A 23,332-nucleotide genomic window follows, 5' to 3' on the forward strand; every position below is an offset into this window, starting at 1 on the left:
ACTTTTTTTTTTAAATGTTTGGACTTTATTAGCTACAATAACTGTTATATATATTTTAACAGATCTTATTACCAATGTATTATTTTTTATGGGAAGTTTCTGTGTTTTTAGAAAAAATATTAATTGTGAAGTTATCGAAGCCAACCATCAACCAAAAAAGCAGAAAAACAATAAAAAAATTTTTATATTGAACAACAAAAAAACTTTATTCCATGGGTTGTTAGCGCTTTCACATCTACTCTGGACGCTTCTTCAGACTTTGATAAAACACTTCATCACTTCTGTATTTAAATACATATCAATTAAACAGTTAACCAATGAAAGCCTTTGTATGAATACACAACTATAAAAAGTCAGAAACGTCTAAATAAAAAAGTCAGAAACTTATATTGTAAAAATTAAAAATTCAAAATTCAACATTGACACTAAAATGGACATAGTAATAGATTATTACTGTTATTAACATTTCAGATGGCAAATAGCATATGAATATTTATTAAAAACACAAGAGCATATAAAAACAGCATGTGATAAAAAACATTTCAAATATGTGAAACTACTGAAAAACTTCTAAAAATACATATTCCTACTAACACCAAGAGACATGAAAAAGTCAAATGTATAGCTTTAAATAACTGCTAATGCTTCAGATGACGACTGACTAGAAAGGGTTTCAAAGTAACCCTCTCATTAAGGCCATGTCCTTCATCTGCTTTCATTCTGATGATCCATTTACATTCTTCCCTTTCAGTGAAGTTACTAACATTGCCTAATCTCAATGTGGTGTGTATCAATTCAATAACTAAGAACTCAAAAATGTGTGTGGTGCCTTGCGATAGGACATGTCTAGCCAGTGCGTTCCTGTCATTCTCCCTATTGATCGCATATAAATGCTCTCTAACCCTTTCCCTCAACGTTCTATTCGTCATACCGACATAGAAAGCCTGGCATTTGGTGCAGATGGCTAAATAAACTATGTTCCTTGTCCTACAGTCTGCATAATGATCAAATTTATATAGTACACCTGTGTCCGGGTGCCTGAAGTTATTCCTGCCCAGTATGTATTTGCACTGATTGCAACTGCGACATGGAAAGGTACCCATTCTAACAGTAAGTGGTTGATCTTGAAGTCGCCTTTCATAACATAACATGTTCCTTAAAGATCTTGTATTCTTATAGGAAAAACTGGGGTAAGAATCTACTAGTGCTCTGAGCCTATCATCCAACTGTAGGATACCCCAGTTCTTTCTAATGACATTAGTAATACTCTTATTCTTGTTGGTATATGAAAGTACCATCCTCTTTTTACTTCTAGTAAATGGCCTGCTTTGTTCCACCTGTTCACTAGTTGCTATCCTAATGTAGGGTCTTGTTTCTTCATTGTGTTCTGTTTGTTGCAGGACTGTCAAATCATTGTCATGGTAACCCCTAGATTTAAAGTCAGCATCTAAGAATCAAGCAGCACGCTGTTCACGCCTAACAAGCGATGATTCAGCATATAGGAATGAATTGACGGGCTTAGATGCTGACTTTAAATCTAGGGGTTACCATGACAATTTACTATTGTAAGAGCACTTGTAGGTTTTTTCCCCAGTTTTTCCTATAAGAATACTAGATCTTTAAGGAACATGTTATGTTATGAAAGGCGACTTCAAGATCAACCACTTACTGTTAGAATGGGTACCTTTCCATGTCGCAGTTGCAATCAGTGCAAATACATACTGGGCAGGAATAACTTCAGGCACCCGGACACAGGTGTGCTATATAAATTTGATCATTATGCAGACTGTAGGACAAGGAACATAGTTTATTTAGCCATCTGCACCAAATGCCAGGCTTTCTATGTCGGTATGACGAATAGAACGTTGAGGGACAGGGTTAGAGAGCATTTATATGCGATCAATAGGGAGAATGACAGGAACGCACTGGCTAGACATGTCCTATCGCAAGGCACCACACACATTTTTGAGTTCTTAGTTATTGAATTGATACACACCACATTGAGATTAGGCAATGTTAGTAACTTCACTGAAAGGGAAGAATGTAAATGGATCATCAGAATGAAAGCAGATGAAGGACATGGCCTTAATGAGAGGGTTACTTTGAAACCCTTTCTAGTCAGTCGTCATCTGAAGCATTAGCAGTTATTTAAAGCTATACATTTGACTTTTTCATGCCTCTTGGTGTTAGTAGGAATATGTATTTTTAGAAGTTTTTCAGTAGTTTCACATATTTGAAATGTTTTTTATCACATGCTGTTTTTATATGCTCTTGTGTTTTTAATAAATATTCATATGCTATTTGCCATCTGAAATGTTAATAACAGTAATAATCTATTACTATGTCCATTTTAGTGTCAATGTTGAATTTTGAATTTTTAATTTTTACAATATAAGTTTCTGACTTTTTTTATTTAGAAGTTTCTGACTTTTTATAGTTGTGTATTCATACAAAGGCTTTCATTGGTTAACTGTTTAATTGATATGTATTTAAATACAGAAGTGATGAAGTGTTTTATCAAAGTCTGAAGAAGCGTCCAGAGTAGACGTGAAAGCGCTAACAACTCATGGAATAAAGTTTTTTTTGTTGTTCAATATAAAACATTTTTTATTGTTTTTCTGCTTTTTGGTTGATGGTTGGCTTCGATAGTCGTGGAGTACCTGCACCTTGATATTGACATTTTTCGTTTGGGGACATAGCAGGTACCTTACTCTGAGAGATCTCTGTTTATTCATTAATTGTGAAGTTGTTCTATCTTGCTGTTCATTCTTTAATGATGGGTTCGGAGCCAATCTCTTGGCACCTACTACAAAGCTCGAGGATTTCAAGTAGCTTGAGGCCAAGTCCCTATCCCATGATGCACCTTGAGTTACCTCAGATGTAGTTTGCCACTGCAACTGATCGGAGGTTCTTGCTAGCTCGGGCCAATAAAACCTTTAATACTTTTCTAGTTCTAAAAATTATTGTTAGTTTATTGTTAGAATAGTTAGATATTTAGGTTAGATAAGCTCTTAAAGCTTTATCTGCAGTGATCCCTTCCCTATGTGCTTTCTTAGCTCTATATTTGGCCTCATTTTTCTTCATAGGCCTATTTAAATTTTCTGACTAAAAATTGTTTCTTCAATGACCTTTTTGTCATATTTGATATTAGCATAGTATTGTGTGATAAGTGTTTATTCAGTGACCTTTTGTCACTTTTTTCCTTATCAGAGTATCTCATAATTCTTAGAGTTAACTTGCTTGTTAAAATTATCTGCTTAGTTAATTTCTGTGTGTGTGCTTGTTAGCCTTAATTTTAGGCTTGTGTGCATATATTTAGCCTGTTTTTTATTAGAGGGCTTATTAGTAGTTATAGTTAGCCTTAGTTTAAAAGGCTTGTGTGTGTTTGTGCTTATAGTTAGCCTGTTTTTTATTAGAAGGCTAATTTATATTTGCTGTTGTTGGGTGTGTCCATTTCTGTCATGGCTGATGACAAGGACAAACACCCTAAGTCAAGATTTAAAAAAAAATGCCCTAAATGTGGACAGAAGATGTCTGTTACTGACTGCCACGTGAATTGTGTCTACTGCTTGGGTGCCTTGCACTTACAAGAAACATGTTCCATTTGCCATTCTTTTTCCTCTTGAGTCCTCCAACAGAGAAAAAGGAAGCTCATTAACAGGGGTTTGTTGAAATCTTCTTTCCAGGAGGCTTTGAGTGACCAGGATGGATCTAGTAAGTCCTCAAAGTCCTCCAAGACTTCAGTGTATTCGAAAAAGTCAAAAAAGTCAAAAGAGTCTGTGACATCAGCTCCACAGGTCTCTTTTCAAAGCCGGTCCCCGGTTTTGGAACCGGTATCCAAAATTCCCAAATCTCCACTTCTTCAGTCGGTACCATCGGTCCTTTCATCTAGGTCTTCTGTTAGCCTCTCAGATTTGGATGTGGATCGGGTGGTGCAGAAGCTTCTTCAGGCACTGGCCTTTGCAAAATTGTTATCGGCTCCGACCCAGGTGGCTTCGGAGCCGAAGACCCTTATGCCAGCTATCTCTCTTCCTCCTCCGAGCCATACCGGTCCTTCGAGCCAGAGGAGTTGGACTTGCTGATTGTGGAGTCTTCGGAGACGACACCTGGTCCAGTGTCTTTGGCTCCTTTCACTCTGACATCCTCGGCATTGATTGAGGACTCTAGGAGCCGGCACTCTCTGGTCAGGTCCAGGGAGGATAGTCAAACTGACTTGTCAGTTCCGACTTTGCCTCTCTGTCCTTCGGCTCGGATGAGCTTGGCTCCTACCTTGGACTCAGAGCCCACTGTCCCAGTGCCAAAGGTATCGATGGTTTCCTCAGATCTGTCGGTCCCTTTGCACTGAAGCAGAAGTGCCTTCAAAGCCATGAGGAGTGTTATGTCTCCCAAGACATCCTCAACTTCAGGTCCGGCTACTTCATCTCCTAAAGTGTCTGTGTCTGCTTCTGCTTCACAGATCCTAGCTACGCGCAGAGATCCAGAGCTTCAGGAAGCCCCACTGGGTGGCCCATGCTATTCTGAGACCTCTCCAGAAGCGCCCACTGAAGAGGTTCCCAGGAGGAGAGTGTGTATGAGGAAACATTTGGACTCCCCTCAGGAGTCATTAACATCTGATACTGACTTGGATGAATCAGAAGGGTCCACACGGTCCCCCTCTAAGGATATCTCATTTGCAGAGATACTGGAAATCCTTAGGCAGAGGTGGGACTGGCAGTCCACCAACCCTACTGAGGATGAGTTGGTCCTCCTGAAGGCTTTCGGGTCTCAGCCCTCCACCTCTTGGGTGTCTCCGCCATTTGATGAGCTTATGCAGCTGGTCTCACGAAGGGTGTGGGAGTCTCCGGACACCATGGAGCCTGTCCCTAGGAGGCCTAATAAGTTCATATCTGCCCCCTAGATAAATCCTTCTTGACCAAAGGTGTGCCACTTGATGCCATGGTGGTGGTGGTAGCCACCAAAAAGGAAATGTCTGAAACTTCCTTGTCTATCCATCCTCCTAAAGAGACTCCAGGATCATGGATAGATATGGGAAGTGCATGTTTAATTCAGTGACTTTTGCACTTCATTCACTTAACTATTTAACTCATTTTACGAGACTACTAGGAGATCTCCTTAAAGAGCTGGGAGATACTCTTCAGGGTACCTCTTCAGGGTACAGCAGCTGCAGGAGCTACAGACAAGGTTGCCTCCCATCTTGCTACCCTCAATTCCATAGTGAATTTGTCCATGTGCCTCTTTTCATATGCAGCTGATGGAACAAGTAGGGCAGCCTGTACAGGAGTTGCTCTTAGGACACACTCCTAGATGTGCTTATGTTCCTTCGCGGAGCCCTTCAAGTCATCCTTCGTGACTCACTAAACTAGCTGTAAATCCCTACATCACAAGATGGGTTGCCAACTGGCTCACTGACAGAACCAACACTGTAAAAGTTGCAGACTCCAAATCTGACCTCAAGGCAGTGACAAATAGAGTGCCACAGGGTTCCATCCTGGGACCTCTCCTGTTTGGTATCTACTTCTCTGAAGTACAGGCTAACACAGAAGGCCTCTGGCTGATGAAGTTCACAGATGACTGCAAACTAGGAGCCAAAGTCAAGTCACCAAATGATGTGGGCATCCTACAGAAGGGCCTCACTGAGACAGATGCCTGTTGTCAGAGCCATGGCCTCAAGCTCAATGCTAAAAAGTGCAGTGTCATCCCCTTTGGTAAAAACTCTGTACCCATGAACTACCACATAGGCAGCAATCTACTTAACACTGAATGCATGATAAGAGACCTTGGGACCCAGGTGGACAGTAGTCTCTCCTTTGATAGTCACATCGCCACAGTAGTCACTAAGTCCTTCTACGTGGCACACCTCATCATAAAAGGGTTCTCATCCAGGAAAATAGAGGTCATTGTTCCCCTCTACTCGTCAATCATTAGACCCATTATAGAGTACAACGCCCCTTTTGGAATGTACCTCGCAAGACATCTGCAGCAGCTGGAAAGGCCACAGAAATACCTCACAAAGTGGATTACTGGCCACAAACAAATGCCCTACACTGACCGCCTCAAAAAACTTCAGCTTTACTCTGTAGCATATCGTCTACTCCGAGGTGATCTCTGCCTAACATATAAAGCTATGTCAAACCCAGAGCTGTTGGACATGCTACACCTAAAGAAATCCCTATCCCTCCAAGCTACACGGACCTAAACCTTGTCACCACAATAAACAGGACACGCTGGAGGGATAGATTCCTGTCCCAGAGACTTTCTATACTCTGGAACAAGCTACCCATCTATGTCAAGCAAAGTTCTTCATTAGCACTCTTCAAGAAAAATCTTGATGAGTGGATGGGAAATAGGAAATACACCCCGGGGATCACTTCTGTGTCTCTGCTGGACAGTGGCACAGGAAAATAACTTTCTTGGGTGGCGTAAGCTATGGTACCTTGCTGGCTAGGCTTACATAGGCCCTTGGGCCGATAGCCTAGTATGTACCTATGAAGCTATGAACCTATGAATACCCTCTTTGATGGCTCATCCCTTTTTGGGCCCAAAGTTAAGGAAACTTTAACCAGGTGTGAGCAGGACAGAAAGACTCTATCTGCCATTGGAGTCCATTTTTCCACCCCTACCAGACCCTACCCCAAGGGTCAAAGGAGAGGAAAATGTGGTTCCGAAAAGCCCAAGGAGCCTTTCAAGATACACGTGGTGAACCCCCCCTCCAGGGGCTGAGGAGTGGGCAATAATGGAAGACACCGCCCTTGCATCAGAGGGGATCCACAAAACCAGGGTGACAGAGATCACTTCTTTGGGAAGCCCTACCAGCACTCCTGAAAGGAGGCCCGACTGTCCTGCTCTGGAGGCAGTCAGGGGTCACTTATCTTTATACCCAGACACCTTGCTCAAAATAACAAATGACAAGTGGGTACAAAGTATCATTTCCAGGGGATACTTCATCCAATTCACCACACCCCCTCCACCGACAAGGAAAATCCCAGTTACAGGGTACAAGCAACAGTAGAGGTCCAGACATTGCTAAGAAAAAGAGTCATCCAACCAGTCCCAGCAGACCAGACAGGATCCAGAACTTACTCAAGATTCTTTTTAGTTCCATAAAAGACAGGGGACTGGAGACTTATATTGGACCTCAGCAGACTAAACAAATCTGCAAAGAAAGAGAAGTTGCAGATGGTCACGCTTCAGTCAATACTTCCCTTCTTAGGGAAAGACAATTGCATATGCTCTATAGATCTCCAGGATGCGTACTACCACATAAAAATGGCCGGGCCATCCAGGGATCATCTGCCCTTCCGGCTGGAAGCCAGTCATTACCAGTTTTGAGCCCTGCTCTTTGGTCTCACTACAGCCCCCAGAGTGTTCACCAAATGCATGGCAGTGGTCACAGTCACCTGAGACGTTTAGGATTCCAGGTGTTTCCATACTTAGATGATTGGCTTTTTACCGCCACCACCAGGCATCAACTCATTCAGGCCAGGGAGTCTACTATGTCACTCTGCAATCAGCTGGGCATTACAATAAACTCAGAAAAATCTGCCTTGTCGCCATCTCAGCATATTGTCTTTATCGGAGCAGAACTGGACACCACCATCACTAAGCTAAGACTTCAAGTAGAAATAGTCTTACTTCTCCGTCAGCATGTCCACATTCTAATATCCAAAAACAAAGCACCAGCATCGGAAGTTCTGAAATTGTTAGGAATGATGGCAGTATCAATTCTGGCCATACCACTGGGTCGTATGCACATGCGGATACTACAATGGCTGTTGTTCACTCAATGGTCTTTCCAAGAGCTCCTCATGCCTCACATGATAATGATCACAAATTCCTGCAAAATGGATTTTCAGTGGTGGTTGATCCCACTTCATGTTACGATTGGACGCCCATTTGTGTTACCCCCTCCAGCTGCCACATTGACCACGGACACTTCCCTGATAGGGTGGGGGGGGGGCATTTTCAGGGAAAGACAGCCCAAGGCACATGACCATTCAAAAAACATATCTGCATATCAATGTCCTAGATGTGAGAGCAGTACTTTTGGTGTTGCAGTACTTCCAGGACTCTCTTCCTCTGGGTACGATTGCGATTTACATGGACAACATGTCAGTGGTCTGGTATTTGAACAAACAAGGAGAACCAAATCATACCCCCTTTGTCGCGAGGCCCTCACAGTATGGCAGTGGGCTATTTCCACAAAGCGCTTTCTGTTAGCAGTGCACATCCTGGGGAAATCCAGTGTGATAGCAGAAAAGCTGAGCAAAGTAATTTTGTTGCCCCACAAGTGGTCCCTCAAGACGGAAATAGCGTACAGGATATTCCTCAGGTGGGACCAGCCTTTCTGCAACCTTTTTGCCAGTCACATGAACATGAAATGCAGAAGCTACTTTGCCCTGATTCCTCCTTGGGGAGAAGCCCCAAGGGACGCACTTGTTCATGATTGGCCCCAAGGTCTCCTCTATGCATTCCCACCAATCCCGTTGATACCCAAGGTATTACAGAAAGCAAAAGCCCTGGGAAGGACCATTATTCTAATAGCTCCTCATTGGCCTCATTAAATTTGGTTCCCCTTCCTTCGACTTCATCTTTTTGAGGACCCCTGGATTCTGGACCCAGTTCTGGACCTTCTGATGCACTCATCGGGGGAACGTCATCCCTCTCTGCAGCCCCTGAAGCTGACAGCTTGGCTGCTCCAATTCCCATCATAGCCAGGTTCCACAACCTTTCCAATGAGATGAATCAAATTCTCGTATCCTCTCATAAATCCTCTGCGAGGAAGCTATACCTTAGCAAATGGAAATAATTCTGTATATGGGCCTCTAAAAACAATATCGATCCTTACCAAGCCTCTGTGGCCTCTATTCTAGAATTTTTAACCATGATATTCAATAAAGGAGCTGCAGCAGCAACAGTCCGTGTTCAGCTTCTTGCCATTTCTAACTTTCATCTGGGATTTGAAGGACTGAATATTATGTCACACAAATTATCCAAAGCCTTTCTCAAAGGGACCTTTCATATTAGACCACTTGTGAAATCTCCCTATTCTCTATGGAATCTAAATTTTATGCTTTCCCGCATAATTCTTCCACCATTTGAACCAGCTTCCTCATGTGACCACAAATTTTTGTCATGGAAAACCATCTTTTTAGTGGCTATTACTTCTGCCCGCAGAGTGTCAGAGCTTCAAGCCTTGTCCATCAAGCCTCCTTATTTGATTTTCCATGCTGACAGTCTCACTTCGAGCAAACCCTCTTTCTTGCCCAAAGTTTGCACTGAAACTAATGTCAACCAAATTATTGATTTGCCAGTTTTCTTCCCCAGCCATTCCAACAACCTAGAGTACATGCTGCACAAACTTGATGTTCACAGACAGCTCAGATTTTATTTGAATAGAACAAAAGATTTCAGGATATCTGACCAGCTTTTTGTTTCATTTTCAGATTCCAGGAAGGGTATGCCAGTGGCTAAAACAACTCTGTCTAAATGGTTATTTGATTTATTACCTTTGCTTATTCAGCTGCCAATATGCCCTTACAGCATAAAATTAAAGCTCACTCAACCAAAGCAGTTTCTACATCCTCTGCTTTTTCTGCCAGACTTCCTATTGATAACATTTGTGCAGCAGCCACTTGGTCAAAACCTCATACCTTTATCACTTATTACAAAGTTAACAGGGCCTGTAGGGACTGGGCCTCCTTTGGATCCACGGTCCTGAGAAATATACTCTGGTGAGCCACCCGAGGTAGATGGTGCTTGAGACGCTACCCATCAATGAAGAATGAACAGCGAGATAGAACAACTTCACATAAAGAACTTATGTACTTACCATAAAGTTCCATATGAGTTGTTCATCTCACCGTCATTCTTATGTCCCTCCCTCCTACCCCCTACTGGGCTCTCAGAAGACCTAGATGCTAGATCCTTCCTGGTCACTCAACCCTTCTACACTCTCTCTCTCTTATGGAGTTATAGAATGTTATATGGTATTGTTATACGCAGCAAACAAGATCTGAGGTAACTCAAGGTGCATCATGGGATAGGGACTTGGCCTCGAGCTACTTGAAATCCTTGAGCTTTGTAGTAGGTGTCGACTCGAAGCTGTGGGATCGGCTCTGAACCCATCAGTAAAGAATGAAGGCGAGATGAACAACTCACGTGGAACGTTATGGTAAGTACATAACTTCTTTTTAATTTAATTAACTATTTTAATTATTGGAAAATTGAATGTTTGATTATTTGATTATAAAAGGACTGTGAGTTACTTTTGGAATTTATTCTGATGAAGTTTTATCCAGAGACAAAAGCACTCAATCAACTGTTTCAATAAATTTTGTTATTTTCTATATATCTTGGCTCTTCAGTTCTGGCTCATTTGATACACCTGCTTCCACCTTAGATACGCTATATGTTTTTTTCATAGTTATGTACAGTGTATCACCACCAAACAAAGTTTTAAACTATGGTTCCTTGTTTGAACTCCAGTTCTGTCTCTGTTATCTCTTCCTTTTTGATTCTTTATAATATCAACCATGGTTTATTGGGGGCTACAAATTTGATGTGAGGTATGTTAGGTTAGTGGGGCATTACGGATAAAGGGAGGAGCTAAAGAGCTGGATCCAAGAATCTGGAAAAAAGTGGCTGAGTCGGATCTGAGGTTGGATCTGAGACCCAACAGATGAGGAAGAAAGAAAAAGGACAAAGCTGCATCATTATGGTGAGTCCATTAATTTTGTGTGTGTGTATGTGTATATGTGTATATATATATATATATATATATATATATATATATATATATATATATATATATATATATATATATGTGTGTGTGTGTATATATACATACATATATATATATATATGGATCTACTTCACAATGCCAAAATTTCAGAATGCCGACAACCATATGGCCGACACCATATGACCGACATCCGAAATCTCAACATTGTAAGTAGACCATGTAAAAGGAAAATAAAATTTCCTTTCCACTGCTAGCAGGGGGGCTATGCCCCCCTGCACCCCCTGTAACTTTAATATACCAACTCCAAGATCGCACTACAGTGGAAATCTTTCCATTCCGCACTATAGTGAGATGCCGATTCCGCATTGTCGGCATTCCGAATGTTGGTTCATAGTTCATAGATTCATCAGCTAAAGTAGAACAATTGCCAGTGATGGTAACTGAGAACTACAAGCGGTAAGCACAAAGGAATAAATCGGTAAAGGGAGGATAACGAATAAAGGTTGGAAAGCTATAAGTTAGAAAAAAAATGAAAAATGTATTGTTTTTTTCACGAAGCACACTCAAGAGCTGTAGATACCATGTCAGTTGACAATGGCAGCAAATGAGATCTTGGGAATGAGGGGGGCTGCTGCATTGTGGGTAAGCAAGGAGCTCGAGAGCTTGTAATATCCACGAGCTGTGAAACAGCAGCTGAGTCAGATCCGACAATCAGATCTGAACCTATATGTTAAGGAATGAATGAAAATGGACAACATTAGATCAAGTTTTAATATTTTTTTTTTCTTTAAAGTTTTGCACGCACAGAGGTTGTCTCTCAATGCATGTATAACAGCATGCCAATATTCAAATTGTGGGCATATTGTGGTCAGCGTTTGGGATGCTGACATTTTTGTTTGTTGATCAAAGTGAACATAATCATATATATATATATATATATATATATATATATATATCTATATATATATCTATATATATATATATATATATATATATATATATATATATGTGTGTGTGTGTGTGGGTGTGTGTGTGTGCGTGTGTGTTTGTGTGTCCCTCAGAAGCTCGAGTTTTCAGAAACTGAAAATTCATACTGTCAGTATGGCTGAGTTTCTGAAAACTCGAAGCTTCTGAATGGAGGTCACAGTACAGTGAGGATTGGAGAGTGTACCCTTTTTTCCCACTGTAGTATGATTTCGGAGTTAGTATATATAATATACAGGGAGCAGAGTGTATGGAGACTTGAGCCCTTGTAAAAATGTAGAAAAAAAGGTAGATTTTTGTTGTTTTTTTTTTAAGTTCGAGTTTTCAGAAACTCAATGAAATCATCTTGACAATATGAAGTTCACGTTTCTGAAAACTCAAGCTTCTGACAAAGACACACACACACATATATATATATATATATATATATATATATATATATATATATATAAAAAATGTGTCTACCTGACATTGCCAACAGTCCAGAATGCCGACAACCATACGGCCTACAACATATAATCGACATTCGGAATGCCGACAGTACGGAACCAGCATCTCACTATAGTGTGGAATGGAAAGATTTCCACTGTAGTGTGATCTCGGAGTTGGTATATTAAAGTTACGGGGGGTGCAGGGGGGCATAGCCCCCCCTGCTAGCAGTTGAAAGGAAATTTTATTTTCCTTTTACATGGTCTACTTACAATGTTGAGATTTCGGATGTTGGTCATATGACGTCGGCCATATGGTTGTCAGCATTCTGAAATTTCGGCATTGTGAAGTAGATCCATATATATATATATATATATATATATATATATATATATATATATATACATATATATAATTAATTTGATCTCACATCAGGCATGGAAGGAACTAGATTTTGTACAGCTGATCCCCAAGAGATCAGATAGGATCCTGGCACTGCCGAAGGGAAGGGAATTTTGGAACAAAGGAGTACCAGTGGATGCTATGGTCAGCCACCAAGAAAGAACTTATGGAACAAAGTTCTTCTATTAATCCCCCTAACAGGGAGTCTAGGGAGCTGGACAGGTTCGGGAAGCTTGTGTATGTATCAGTAACCTTTATTCTCAGGTCCCTGAATTACTTGGCACACTTTACCAGATTACAGAGGCGTTTGATCAAGGAGCTCTCAAAACCCCTCTCAGGGACTAGTACTGCTGAGGCAGTCTTCTGTTGCTTCACAGTTAGCCACCCTTCAGTCTATTTCAAACTCATCTATGAGGCTTATTTCACTTGCAGCTGAAGGAGCCTCAGGAGAGGCAGGTTCATGCATTTTCATCAGGAGGCATGCCTTGATACATCTATGTGACATTCTGGAGCCCTTCGACTCATCCTTTGTCAATGCTCCCTTTGATGGAAGTTCATTATTGTGGCTTAAAGTGAAAAACATACTCTCCAGGTGCGAGAAAGATGGTAAGATCCTGTCTGCTATAGGAGTATATTTATTGACCCCTCAAAGAACTTATTCTAGGAATCAATGAGGTGGTTAAAAGATGTGGTTCAGGAAATTCCAGGAGTACACTCCATGACCCACATGAAGAGAGTTCTCCCAGGGGCAGAGAGGGGAACTCAAATGGGCGACACTGCCCACATGACAGAGCAGGCCCACAAAATCAGTGCTCTTGTAAAGAGGCCCGAATGCCCACCTCTGGAAGCAGTCAGGGGTCACTTATCCCTGCACCAGAGAGGCTGGCTAGACATAACAAAAGATACTTGGGTGTAGAGGATTGTTTCCAGAGGCTATATATTTCCCTTTTCCCTACCTCCCCTGTTATAGAACAAAATTCCCTAAATTCCACCCAGTCAGAGGAGAACGCTAGCTTTGGAAATTCAAAAGCTTTTAGGAAAAAAAAGTCATCCAAAAGGTCCTCCCAGACCAGAAAGGATCCAGAACTTCTTTTTAGTGCCAAAGAAAACAGGGGACTGGAGACCAATTTTGGATCTCAGCAATCGGAACAAATTGTTTCAGCATACCAAGTTCTGGATGGTCACATTTCAGTCCATATTGCCTTTTCTGCACCAGTATGACTGCATGTGTTCAATAGATCTCCAGGACACATACAATCACATAAAAATGGACAGACACTCCAGAAGATATCTACAGTTCTGGCTGGGTGCCAGTCATTACCAGTTCAGAGCATTGCCCTTTGGTCTGACCACAGCTCCAGGGTTTTCACCAAATGCATGGCAGTAGTTATAGCTCATTTCAGATTGCAGGAATTCCGAATGTTTCCGTATCTAGACTCTTAACTGCCTTGACCAAACATCTCCTGATAGCAGCTCGAAACTATATGCTCCAGATTTGTTCCAGCCTAGGCATTACAATCAACCACAACAACTCTCACTTTCTACCATCTCAGACATTAGAATTCATAGTGGCCATTTTCAGCACAACATCAATGACAGCATCTTTCCCATTACTTAGGGTTCAAACCTTTTATATTCAAGTCAGAAGAATAGTCATAAAATCAGTATTGCCAGCCCGAAAGATATCGCAGACCCTGGGATTGATGTCTGCAGCAATTGTACTATTTCCACTAGCAAGATACCATATGACAATCCTCCAGTGGATATTAGCAACCCACTGGTCCATTTTACATCAACCTGTGTCCATCAGAATAAGCATAAATCAGGCCTGGAAAAAGTACCTTTGGTGGTTGATTCACTCAGATCAAATATTACAGGGGTGTCCATTCATCCTCCCTCAACCCAAGGCCATAGTGACCATGGACGCTCAGGTGGGGGAGACATTTCTTGGGGAAGACTGTTCAAGTCATGGTCCCGTGAAGAGGCCAACTTGTGTATCAATGTACTGGAAATGAGAGCAGTACTCCTAGTGTTTCAGGCATTCCAAGACTCTCTCCCTTCCAGAACTATTGTGATTCAAATGGACAATATGTCTGTAGCATACTACATCAAGAAGCAAGGAGGAACCAGATCTTACCCCTTGTGTTGAGAAGCTATGAAATTGTTGCAATAGGCGATTTCTTCAAACTGATTTCTGATAGCAATGCATATACCGGTGAAATCCAATGTGATAGCAGACAAGTTCAGCAAGTCTATCTTATTACCTCACAAGCAGTCTCTCAACACACAAGTTTCAGAAATAATATTCTGCCAATGGGCCCACCTATGCTGTGATCTATTTGCATCTCCCCTAAACACAAGTGTAGCAGGTTCTTTCCCTTAATCCCTCCACTGGAGGAGTCACTGAGAGACTCTGTCCTTCATGACTGACCTCCAGATCTCCTCTATGCTTGTCTCCAACCCACTTAACCATGAAATTCCTACAGAAGGCTTCTCAACTGAAAAGCAAAGTCATCCTCATTGCCCCTTATTGACCTCAACAGATTTGCTTTCCCTTCCTTTGGCCTCATATACTTTACCCACCTTGGATTCTGGATCCATCTCCAGACCTCCTGTCTCACGCAACAGACATGATTCACCTGGACATCTTGGGCCTAAAGTTGACCAGATGTTTTCTCCAATTGTGTTGATAGCAAGACCGCCAAAGCTCTCTTCTTCAGTGTGCCACATTCTTTTATCTTCCCACAAACCTTCCGCTAGGAAGACTTACAAGAGCAAATGGAAAAGATTTGTCCTTTGGTCACAACCACAAGATATAGACCCTTTTTCAGCACCAGTATATAAGATTCTTGACTTCCTGGCTTCTATTTTTAATGAAGATATGGTCAAAGTTCAGTTGGCTGCCATTTCCAATTTTCATAATGGAGCTGATAATTCTACTTTGGTTTCTTCATGTCTTTGTAAAGCCTTTATAAAAGTGCCTTTCTACTCAAACCACCATTCAAGGACCCTACTCCACATTGGGATTTGAATTTAATATTACAAGCCCTAACCCAGAGTCCATTTGAACCAGCTCCAAAAATTTATTTTATGTATTTATTTTATTTTACATTTGTTAATTGGGTAGTATCTGGCTGGGCAAGTAGCCTGTTTTCAGCAGAGACCTGGGGAGAAAAGCTCCATAACAATAGCACTAAAAGGATTACAAAAATTTTACAAAGATTTACAAAGAATATACAAAAAGTTTAACACTTGCCTACAATCACAATCTACAGAAAGAGAATGCAAACAGAAAACATTACATTTCCTAAGCCTTACTACAGACAATAATATGAAACTCATTAGATACATAACTAAAATAAACCACTGTGGTATTTTCAGTTGGTAGAAGTAAGACTAGGAGATGATACCACAAAAATGTGATTTGCAATATCTGACTTGGAAAACTATATTTCTCATAGCCATAACATCAGTAAGAAGAGTTTCAGAACTTCAAGCTTTATCTTCTAGGCCTCCCTATTTAGTTTTTCATAAAGATAGAGTGTCCTTAAGAACCAGTCCTTCCTTCCTTCCTAAGGTGGTTTCAGGATATAACACTATTCAAGCTATTAACCTTCCCGTATTCTTTCCAAATTTTGCACTTATCTGATATTCACAGACAATTACGTTTTTATCTTCACAGATCAGAGAAATTTATAAAGTCAGATCAATTATTTTTATCTTTTTCAGAATCTAGATTGTGTCAGCAAGTTTCAAGACTGACTTTATCAAAATGGGTGACAGATTGCATTTCTTTTGTTTATAAAAAGTTTGGTCTGGCTTTGTCAAAACCTTTAATAACCCTTTCAACCAGGTCCATGGCAACTTCATCAGCCTTTTTATCCAGGAAATCCATGGACGATGTTTGTGTGGCTGCAACTTGGGCCAATCCTCATACTTTTATTACTCATTACAAATTGGATCTGGTCTCATTGGAAAGAGCAGCCTTCAGCTCTACAGTACTCAGGAATATCCTTCCATAGAGTCCACCTGGGATTCTGGTAGCTTGGGACTCTGTCCCACATGTTGAGAATGAATGAAAATTGACAACATCATATAAAGAAGTTATGTACTCACCATAACATTCCATCTGTGTTGTCCATTTTCAATGTTCAGTCCTGCTCCCTCAAGCCCCCCACCCCATTTTCTCTTGAGGACTTTTGGATGAATGGAAGAACATTAGAGGAACCAAAGTTCTTTCTATTTGAGGTCCAGATAGTAACTTTCCATCTTAAACCTATAAATTTATTCTGTCATACAATGAGAAGTTGTAAACAAGATCTGGAGAGTGAGAGTGACTGCTGTATTGTAGGTAAGGGAGTAGCTTGAGAGCTTGTAGCATCCATGAGCTGTGAAACAGTGGCAGAGTCGGATACGAGGATCGGATACAAACCCATATGTTGAGTAAGAATGAAAATGGAAAACACATATGGAACTTTATGGTGAATATAAAACTTCTTTTTTTTTACAGGGACACACCCCCATCTATCTGCAGTGTGGAGGGGCTGCTCCCGCATACTACCTGCTAACTATGTATACTATCTCTAACATGTTTTTGAATTTTCAGAACATAAATCATACTGTCTCAACCATGTGAGGTTGGACATTCTGAAACATCGCTAAAACAAAATAGATGTGTGTGTGTGTGTGTGTGTGTGTGTATGTGTGTGTGTGTGTGTGTGTGTGTGTGTGTGTGTGTGCGCGCGTGCGCATATATATATATATATAAATATATCTAGGTTTACTATCAAAATAAAAATGTATATAAATATGTATAGATAGATGTCTGTATATATATATATATATATATATATATATATATATATATATATATATATATATATGTATATATATATATGTATATATTCACACACACACACACACACACACACACACACACACACACACACACACACACACACACACACGCACGCACACACATACGTATATATAGGGGTTTATGTCAGAATATTATCTTTCACTAATTATATAAACCTTCACAGGAATGATAACAAATATGTATCAGCCATTTTCCTAGACCTCTCAAAAGCATTTGATATGGTCTCCCACTCCATTCTACTATACTCACTAACATCATTATCCTTCACCTCCTCTACTATGGCCTGGTTCAGAAGCTACTTGTCTGACAGGCAACAATCAGTCCAGTGGAAAGGAACTCTGTCTACACAACTTCCAGCCACCATAGGTGTCCCACAGGGCTCTATACTGGGCCCGCTGTTGTTCTCTATTTTCACAAATAACCTCAAATGCTCTACACAACATGCCACACTCATACAATATGCAGATGATTCAACTCTGATCTGCTCCGCCTCATCTCCCACCACCCTACATTACACTCACTCAAGATACCTTTATCTCAGTAGAAAATGGATATCTAGGATCCAACTAATTCTAAATCCCAAAAAGACAAAACTGCTACTATTTACCCCTAATAGATCAAAAACCCTCTCCTTTACCATAACCTCTAATGACGGCACCACCATCTCCCTTCTAACCACACCAAACTTCTGGGCATTGAAATAGACAATAATCTCCACTTTGATGTTCACATCTCACATACCATAAAACTAGTACACAAAAAACTAGGCTCCTATACAGGCATAAGTCCTTTCTCTCACAAAAGCAAGAGTCACTCTTGCACAAAGCCACCTCCTCTCAACTCTATTATAATGCAGCACCAATCTTTACCCAAATTAGACAATGTGACATAGACAAACTAGAATCATGCTACAATAAAATAGCCAAGTTTGCTACTAACTCAACCTATAGAACCCATCACTGTGCTGCACTAAAAGAACTAAAATGGCTTGAGCTACCACAGCTACTTAACTATCACCAGCTGGGCACAGCCTACAATATTCTCAAATATCCTGAAAAAACCCTCATTATCCAACCTACTTACTATCTATACTACAAACCGATACCTAAGATCCAGTGAAAAATCTCTCCTCTCCATCACCAAGGCTAACAATAATGCAGGGAAAGCGCTCTACTCCCACACCGTTGCCAGAAATTGGAACTCTCTTCCCCTATCTGTGTCCACTGCCCCCTCCACATCCATTTTCAAAAACTCCCTCAAATCGCACCTTCTTAGTACATGGTTATGCCCTTGTATCACATAACCCTACCCATACTACTATTAACTCCTCAAATTCCTCTCTGATCACATGCTGGAGATCTGATCCCCTGTAGGCTTGGTCATCTGAAAGGGTACTTTTAACTGTAGAATCTTACTTGATATATTTTCTTTTCTTACCAAAGTATGACTGACATTGTCTTTTTACCCATGTTCTATATCTTTTACCTGGAGTGTTTTTATTAATTCTTGTTATATTACTATGCTCAGCATACATGATGTAACCTGTTTTGTGTATTATGCTGGATGTACTGTATTTGTATAACTTGATGTTGGAGCTTTTCTCCCCGGGCCTCCGCTGAAAATGGACCTGGTCCAGTCGGAATTTCCCGGTTAACAAATGTAAAATAAAAAATAAAATAAAATAAAATATTGAGTTTTTGTAAAGTTGAACTTCATATGGTCAAGACCATATGTTTGACTTTCTGAAAACCAGAATGAAATAAAACAACAAATATCTATCTTTTTGCAGGGGGACAAGCCCCACTGTGTCCCCACACTCCCATTACAGTGGGGAAAAGGATACATTTCCCAATCTCGATCTTCTGACATAAACCAATTGTGACGACCGTGCCCTGGCACAGCAATCAAGGAGCATCAGTCCTCACCACTAACACCAGGGAGGTCATCTCCTAGGAGAGGAAAGGATAACTAATACACACAGTAAAGTACAATTTCCCTTAAGTGCACACAGAGATCACAGTCAATCTGGGGCTGATTGCTCCCTTGCTCACCAGGTCCCCAATAAGATGCCCCACTGGCACAGCTATAGAGTCCAGGTCCCAGCCTAACTGGGCAAGCTTGAACCTGTAGTACGCTCTCTGTCCAACCAGCGCTTTGTGTCCCTGCCCAAGTAGCTGACACAACACACACACACTTTGAGATGAGTATTTATACAACTTCACAGACACTCCTGGGAAAGGCTGACACAGATTCTCCAACTGTGCCCCTTTACCCAGACTATATGGTAGTAATTACTGCCACCACCCAGTTAATAATATCAGCTACTAAAAGGCCCTTAAAAGGGTGTCCAATTATTACTGTGCAATATTAATATCCAATGGTAATGTGACTATACAGTCTAAGGCTTATTGGAAGGGTTTAGACAGTAAACTCTATAAATATATAATGTACTCTAAAGCATACTTCATTTCTGCATAAAGCAGCCACAGGTAGAAGGTTTTGAAAATATTTAATAATAAATAATTAAAACACAAGACAATCTACTACACCACAGAGATATGTAAGAGTTCACAGATCACACAGAAACTTAAAATAATATCGTAGGAAAGATCTGATTACACAGAAAAATACTTAATCTAACTTTCTAATCTTTAGCTAATCTTAAGAGAAAACACAGTGCTACAATCCTACTTACATACATAAAGAGCATAAGCAGTACTGGTAAGTTAGATGTCCAAGATCAAATTGCTCTAGGTCTCTTGTGAGAAATAGAATTTAAATATTACTAACAAACATTTCTCCAAGGCCCTCCCAAAGTTACACAATTATTGACACAGGTTTTCCCAGTATTCATATTGCATCATCTTAACACCTGGTCTGAGTTCTCAGGCCACAAACTGCATTATTTAGCAATCTAACACCTCCTCAGAAACTTACAATGATACTAGACATTTCACATGTATATGCTAACAGAAACTAAAGCAATAAAAGCACCTTCCATATCTAAATTCTAGTCATAAACTTTAGCCAAAAACAATGGGCATGAAATCTTCATCCAGCCGCCCTCGGGCTGAATTCTAACATGAAAGGATACAGCATGCTTCACTGGGCCAGTAGAGTACAGTGTTGTCACATATTTTGCAGTTCCACATTTCACAATGTTTTCCTACATTTAAAAACACAAGCCTGTATTTTATATGTCTGTCTTGTCTTTCGGCTTTTCCCGGTTAGGGGTCGCCACAGCGGAACTCCGGTCCGCTAATGATTGGCATTAGATTTTTACGGTTCTGAGTTGCCAGCCTAACACCCAGCATTCAAAGAAGGGACACCCATTCACGCATGCACCTACCTGCATGTCTTTATACACCACTCGACCATGGGGAGGACACGCATACTCCACACAGAAGGCGCTCCAGCCAAGAATCGAACGAGAGAACCTCTTGCTGTGAGGCGACAACCCTAACCGCTGCACCACTGTGGCATTAGTGCTATTTGGTAAAGGTTAAATAAATCCATGTATATCTATCTATCAATGCCTCTGGTATGTAATGCCAGTAATTACCTTACTATGGGTGAGGCAAGTTGATCCCACGTCTCGCAAAATTTACCACATCAGGGTCTTCACCCTTGTGGGTGAATTGTGACAGTCATGAGTATATCCTGTTTCACATCTGATCAGGCAGTGATTATTTATATAATGTGCTCATGAAGAAAGACTTTGGTGGCTTAGCACTAAGAATCTGTGACCATAACCATTGTTTAATATTATTTCTTGCCTGGGATACATTTGGACCCATTGAAATACTTGTATTAGCATAAACATTCCACCCATCCTCCCAATGTTAGGTTTTGTATTTTAGCTGCTTTGCATTGTGATTGATAAGGAAATTGCAGTGAAACAGCAAAATTGTATTATTTCTATATTGTAATTATTTTTAAATCTATTTCTGACAGCTTCCATGTGCCCATGCAAAAACTATATCAAGCTGTTGATATTAAGTTATATCAGTTTTGTTCCCCTAACTTCCCTGAAACAGTTTTTAATGCACTATTATCATTTATGATATTAGTTTGAGTTTTGTACTAATGTAAATCAGCTAGACTATATTATATGTGGTTATAGACTATACAAACACAAAAGATTTGTGCTATCTAAAGTTTACATTTTGAATAGCAGGTACATGATTTATTCCAATCCTTAAGAGATTAACACTTTTAAAATAGCAAATACATATTAAAGTTGGAAGTTTCATTAATTTGATTAAACAGATGTGAGACTATTACTTATGCTAATATGACTTAAGAAACATGTCTGTTCTCCACATATTGTGTTTCTACAGGGCATTTTTCTACTGCAAGGCCTGTCATGATGATATCACTGATCCAAAAAGGATCAAAAAGTGTGGCTGCAAACGACGTAAGTAACAGTGTTATTTTTCTAGAATGCTAACTATGTGTTGTAGGGGTGTTAATAATTTACTGGCCCTCATATTTTGATTAAGACTTATAGTGTTAAAGTGTAGCATGGAATATCAATACATTAAGATATAACCTAACGTGATTTATTTCCTTTTTCTTACAGTTCTTTTCACTTAAATTACATTGTGATGGCATTTAAATATCTCATTATCACATTTAATTATAAAATACAAAGCACAGTATATCTAAAAACACAGCACATATAGACTTCTGTGTATACTCTTTACATATTTCTATAGTGGTATATGACGTTTACATATATGTATTTTTATAAAATATATATGTATTTTTCATCATAATTGAATATACAGATATATTTACATAAATACACACACACACACACACACACACACACACACACACACACACACACACACACGTGCATGCATCACAAAATGCTTGTGAACTTCTATTTGTATGTGAATACATGTGTGCATATATGTATACACACACAAACACACACGTACACACACAGATGATTACATCAATACGCATCTGTAGATGTATAGATACAAACATAACAATATAAGTGGTATTCTCATACTCCTAGTTGAATGCAGGCATTTTCAAATGCTTTCAGGCATATAATTTGCTGTTCTCATGAAGTAAATCTGTAATTAATTTCATACAGCAAATAATAATTCATTATATAGTATCTGAATTACGTCATCTTTCTGTAGACCAAGAATAATGATGATGGAAAAATAAGAAGTATATAGTTACAAGCACATTGATTTAACCACTTTTGCAAACTGGTTTTAACTGGCACAATGGACTGTTCCAACAGTATGAGGCCTTCATGTATTTTCATGATACGTGAGCAAATAAAGAACTGAAAATAATGTGATTAGCAGGGCTGAAGAAAGAGGCTGTCACAAACAAATGGCCTTCATCTGAAAAAGTGCAGAAGTAATTGCACAAGTCAGTTGGAAAAATAATGACAAGGAAATATCACACTGGATTTTCAGATTGCTTTTAATTATTTAAGTAACTCAGCTACCTCAGTGGAAAACATGAGCAGGCCCAAGATGTTTAAATGCTAAACTAAATTAAATCTTATGCAGCATTTTTATATGCATGCATTATTTATAATTGTAGTGTCAGGGCTTTTGATTGAAATAATTGAGTATATTCAATTATAATGAAAAAAATTGAAAAAAAAAGGAACAGTGGATGAGATGTCAAATTTTACAACATGGAATTATACTATATATTAATTACATGGATAGTATACATTTCTTGTATAAATGACACTGAATTATATGTCATCGGTTAACAGGCGATGGCATTAATCCTGTCATATAACATACTATAATGTTATATTATTATAGGAATTTCAAATAAATATTGTAAGTTTAAATATGACAGATGTGTGCTCTGATTTGTCTCATAACTAGTTGTCCTATGTTTTTTAAATT

The 23,332-nt window shown here is 39.8% G+C and overlaps 1 protein-coding gene across 32 annotated transcripts in view; it reads left to right on the forward strand.

Annotated features, from left to right (window-relative positions):
- The window catches only part of KCNMA1 (potassium calcium-activated channel subfamily M alpha 1), a 4,085,072-nt gene that overhangs the window by 2,687,817 nt on the left and 1,373,923 nt on the right, over positions 1–23,332 (forward strand). For all 32 annotated transcript variants that reach the window (XM_044055788.1, XM_044055796.1, XM_044055806.1 and 29 more), the window contains one exon: positions 21,776–21,852. In XM_044055788.1, coding sequence (XP_043911723.1) covers positions 21,776–21,852 — 77 coding nt within the window. The remainder of the gene's footprint in view (positions 1–21,775; positions 21,853–23,332) is intronic.

This window comes from Protopterus annectens, chromosome 14.part0 (genome assembly GCF_019279795.1).
Source record: "Protopterus annectens isolate FY-2018-M chromosome 14.part0, PAN1.0, whole genome shotgun sequence".
NCBI lineage: Eukaryota > Metazoa > Chordata > Ceratodontiformes > Protopteridae > Protopterus > Protopterus annectens.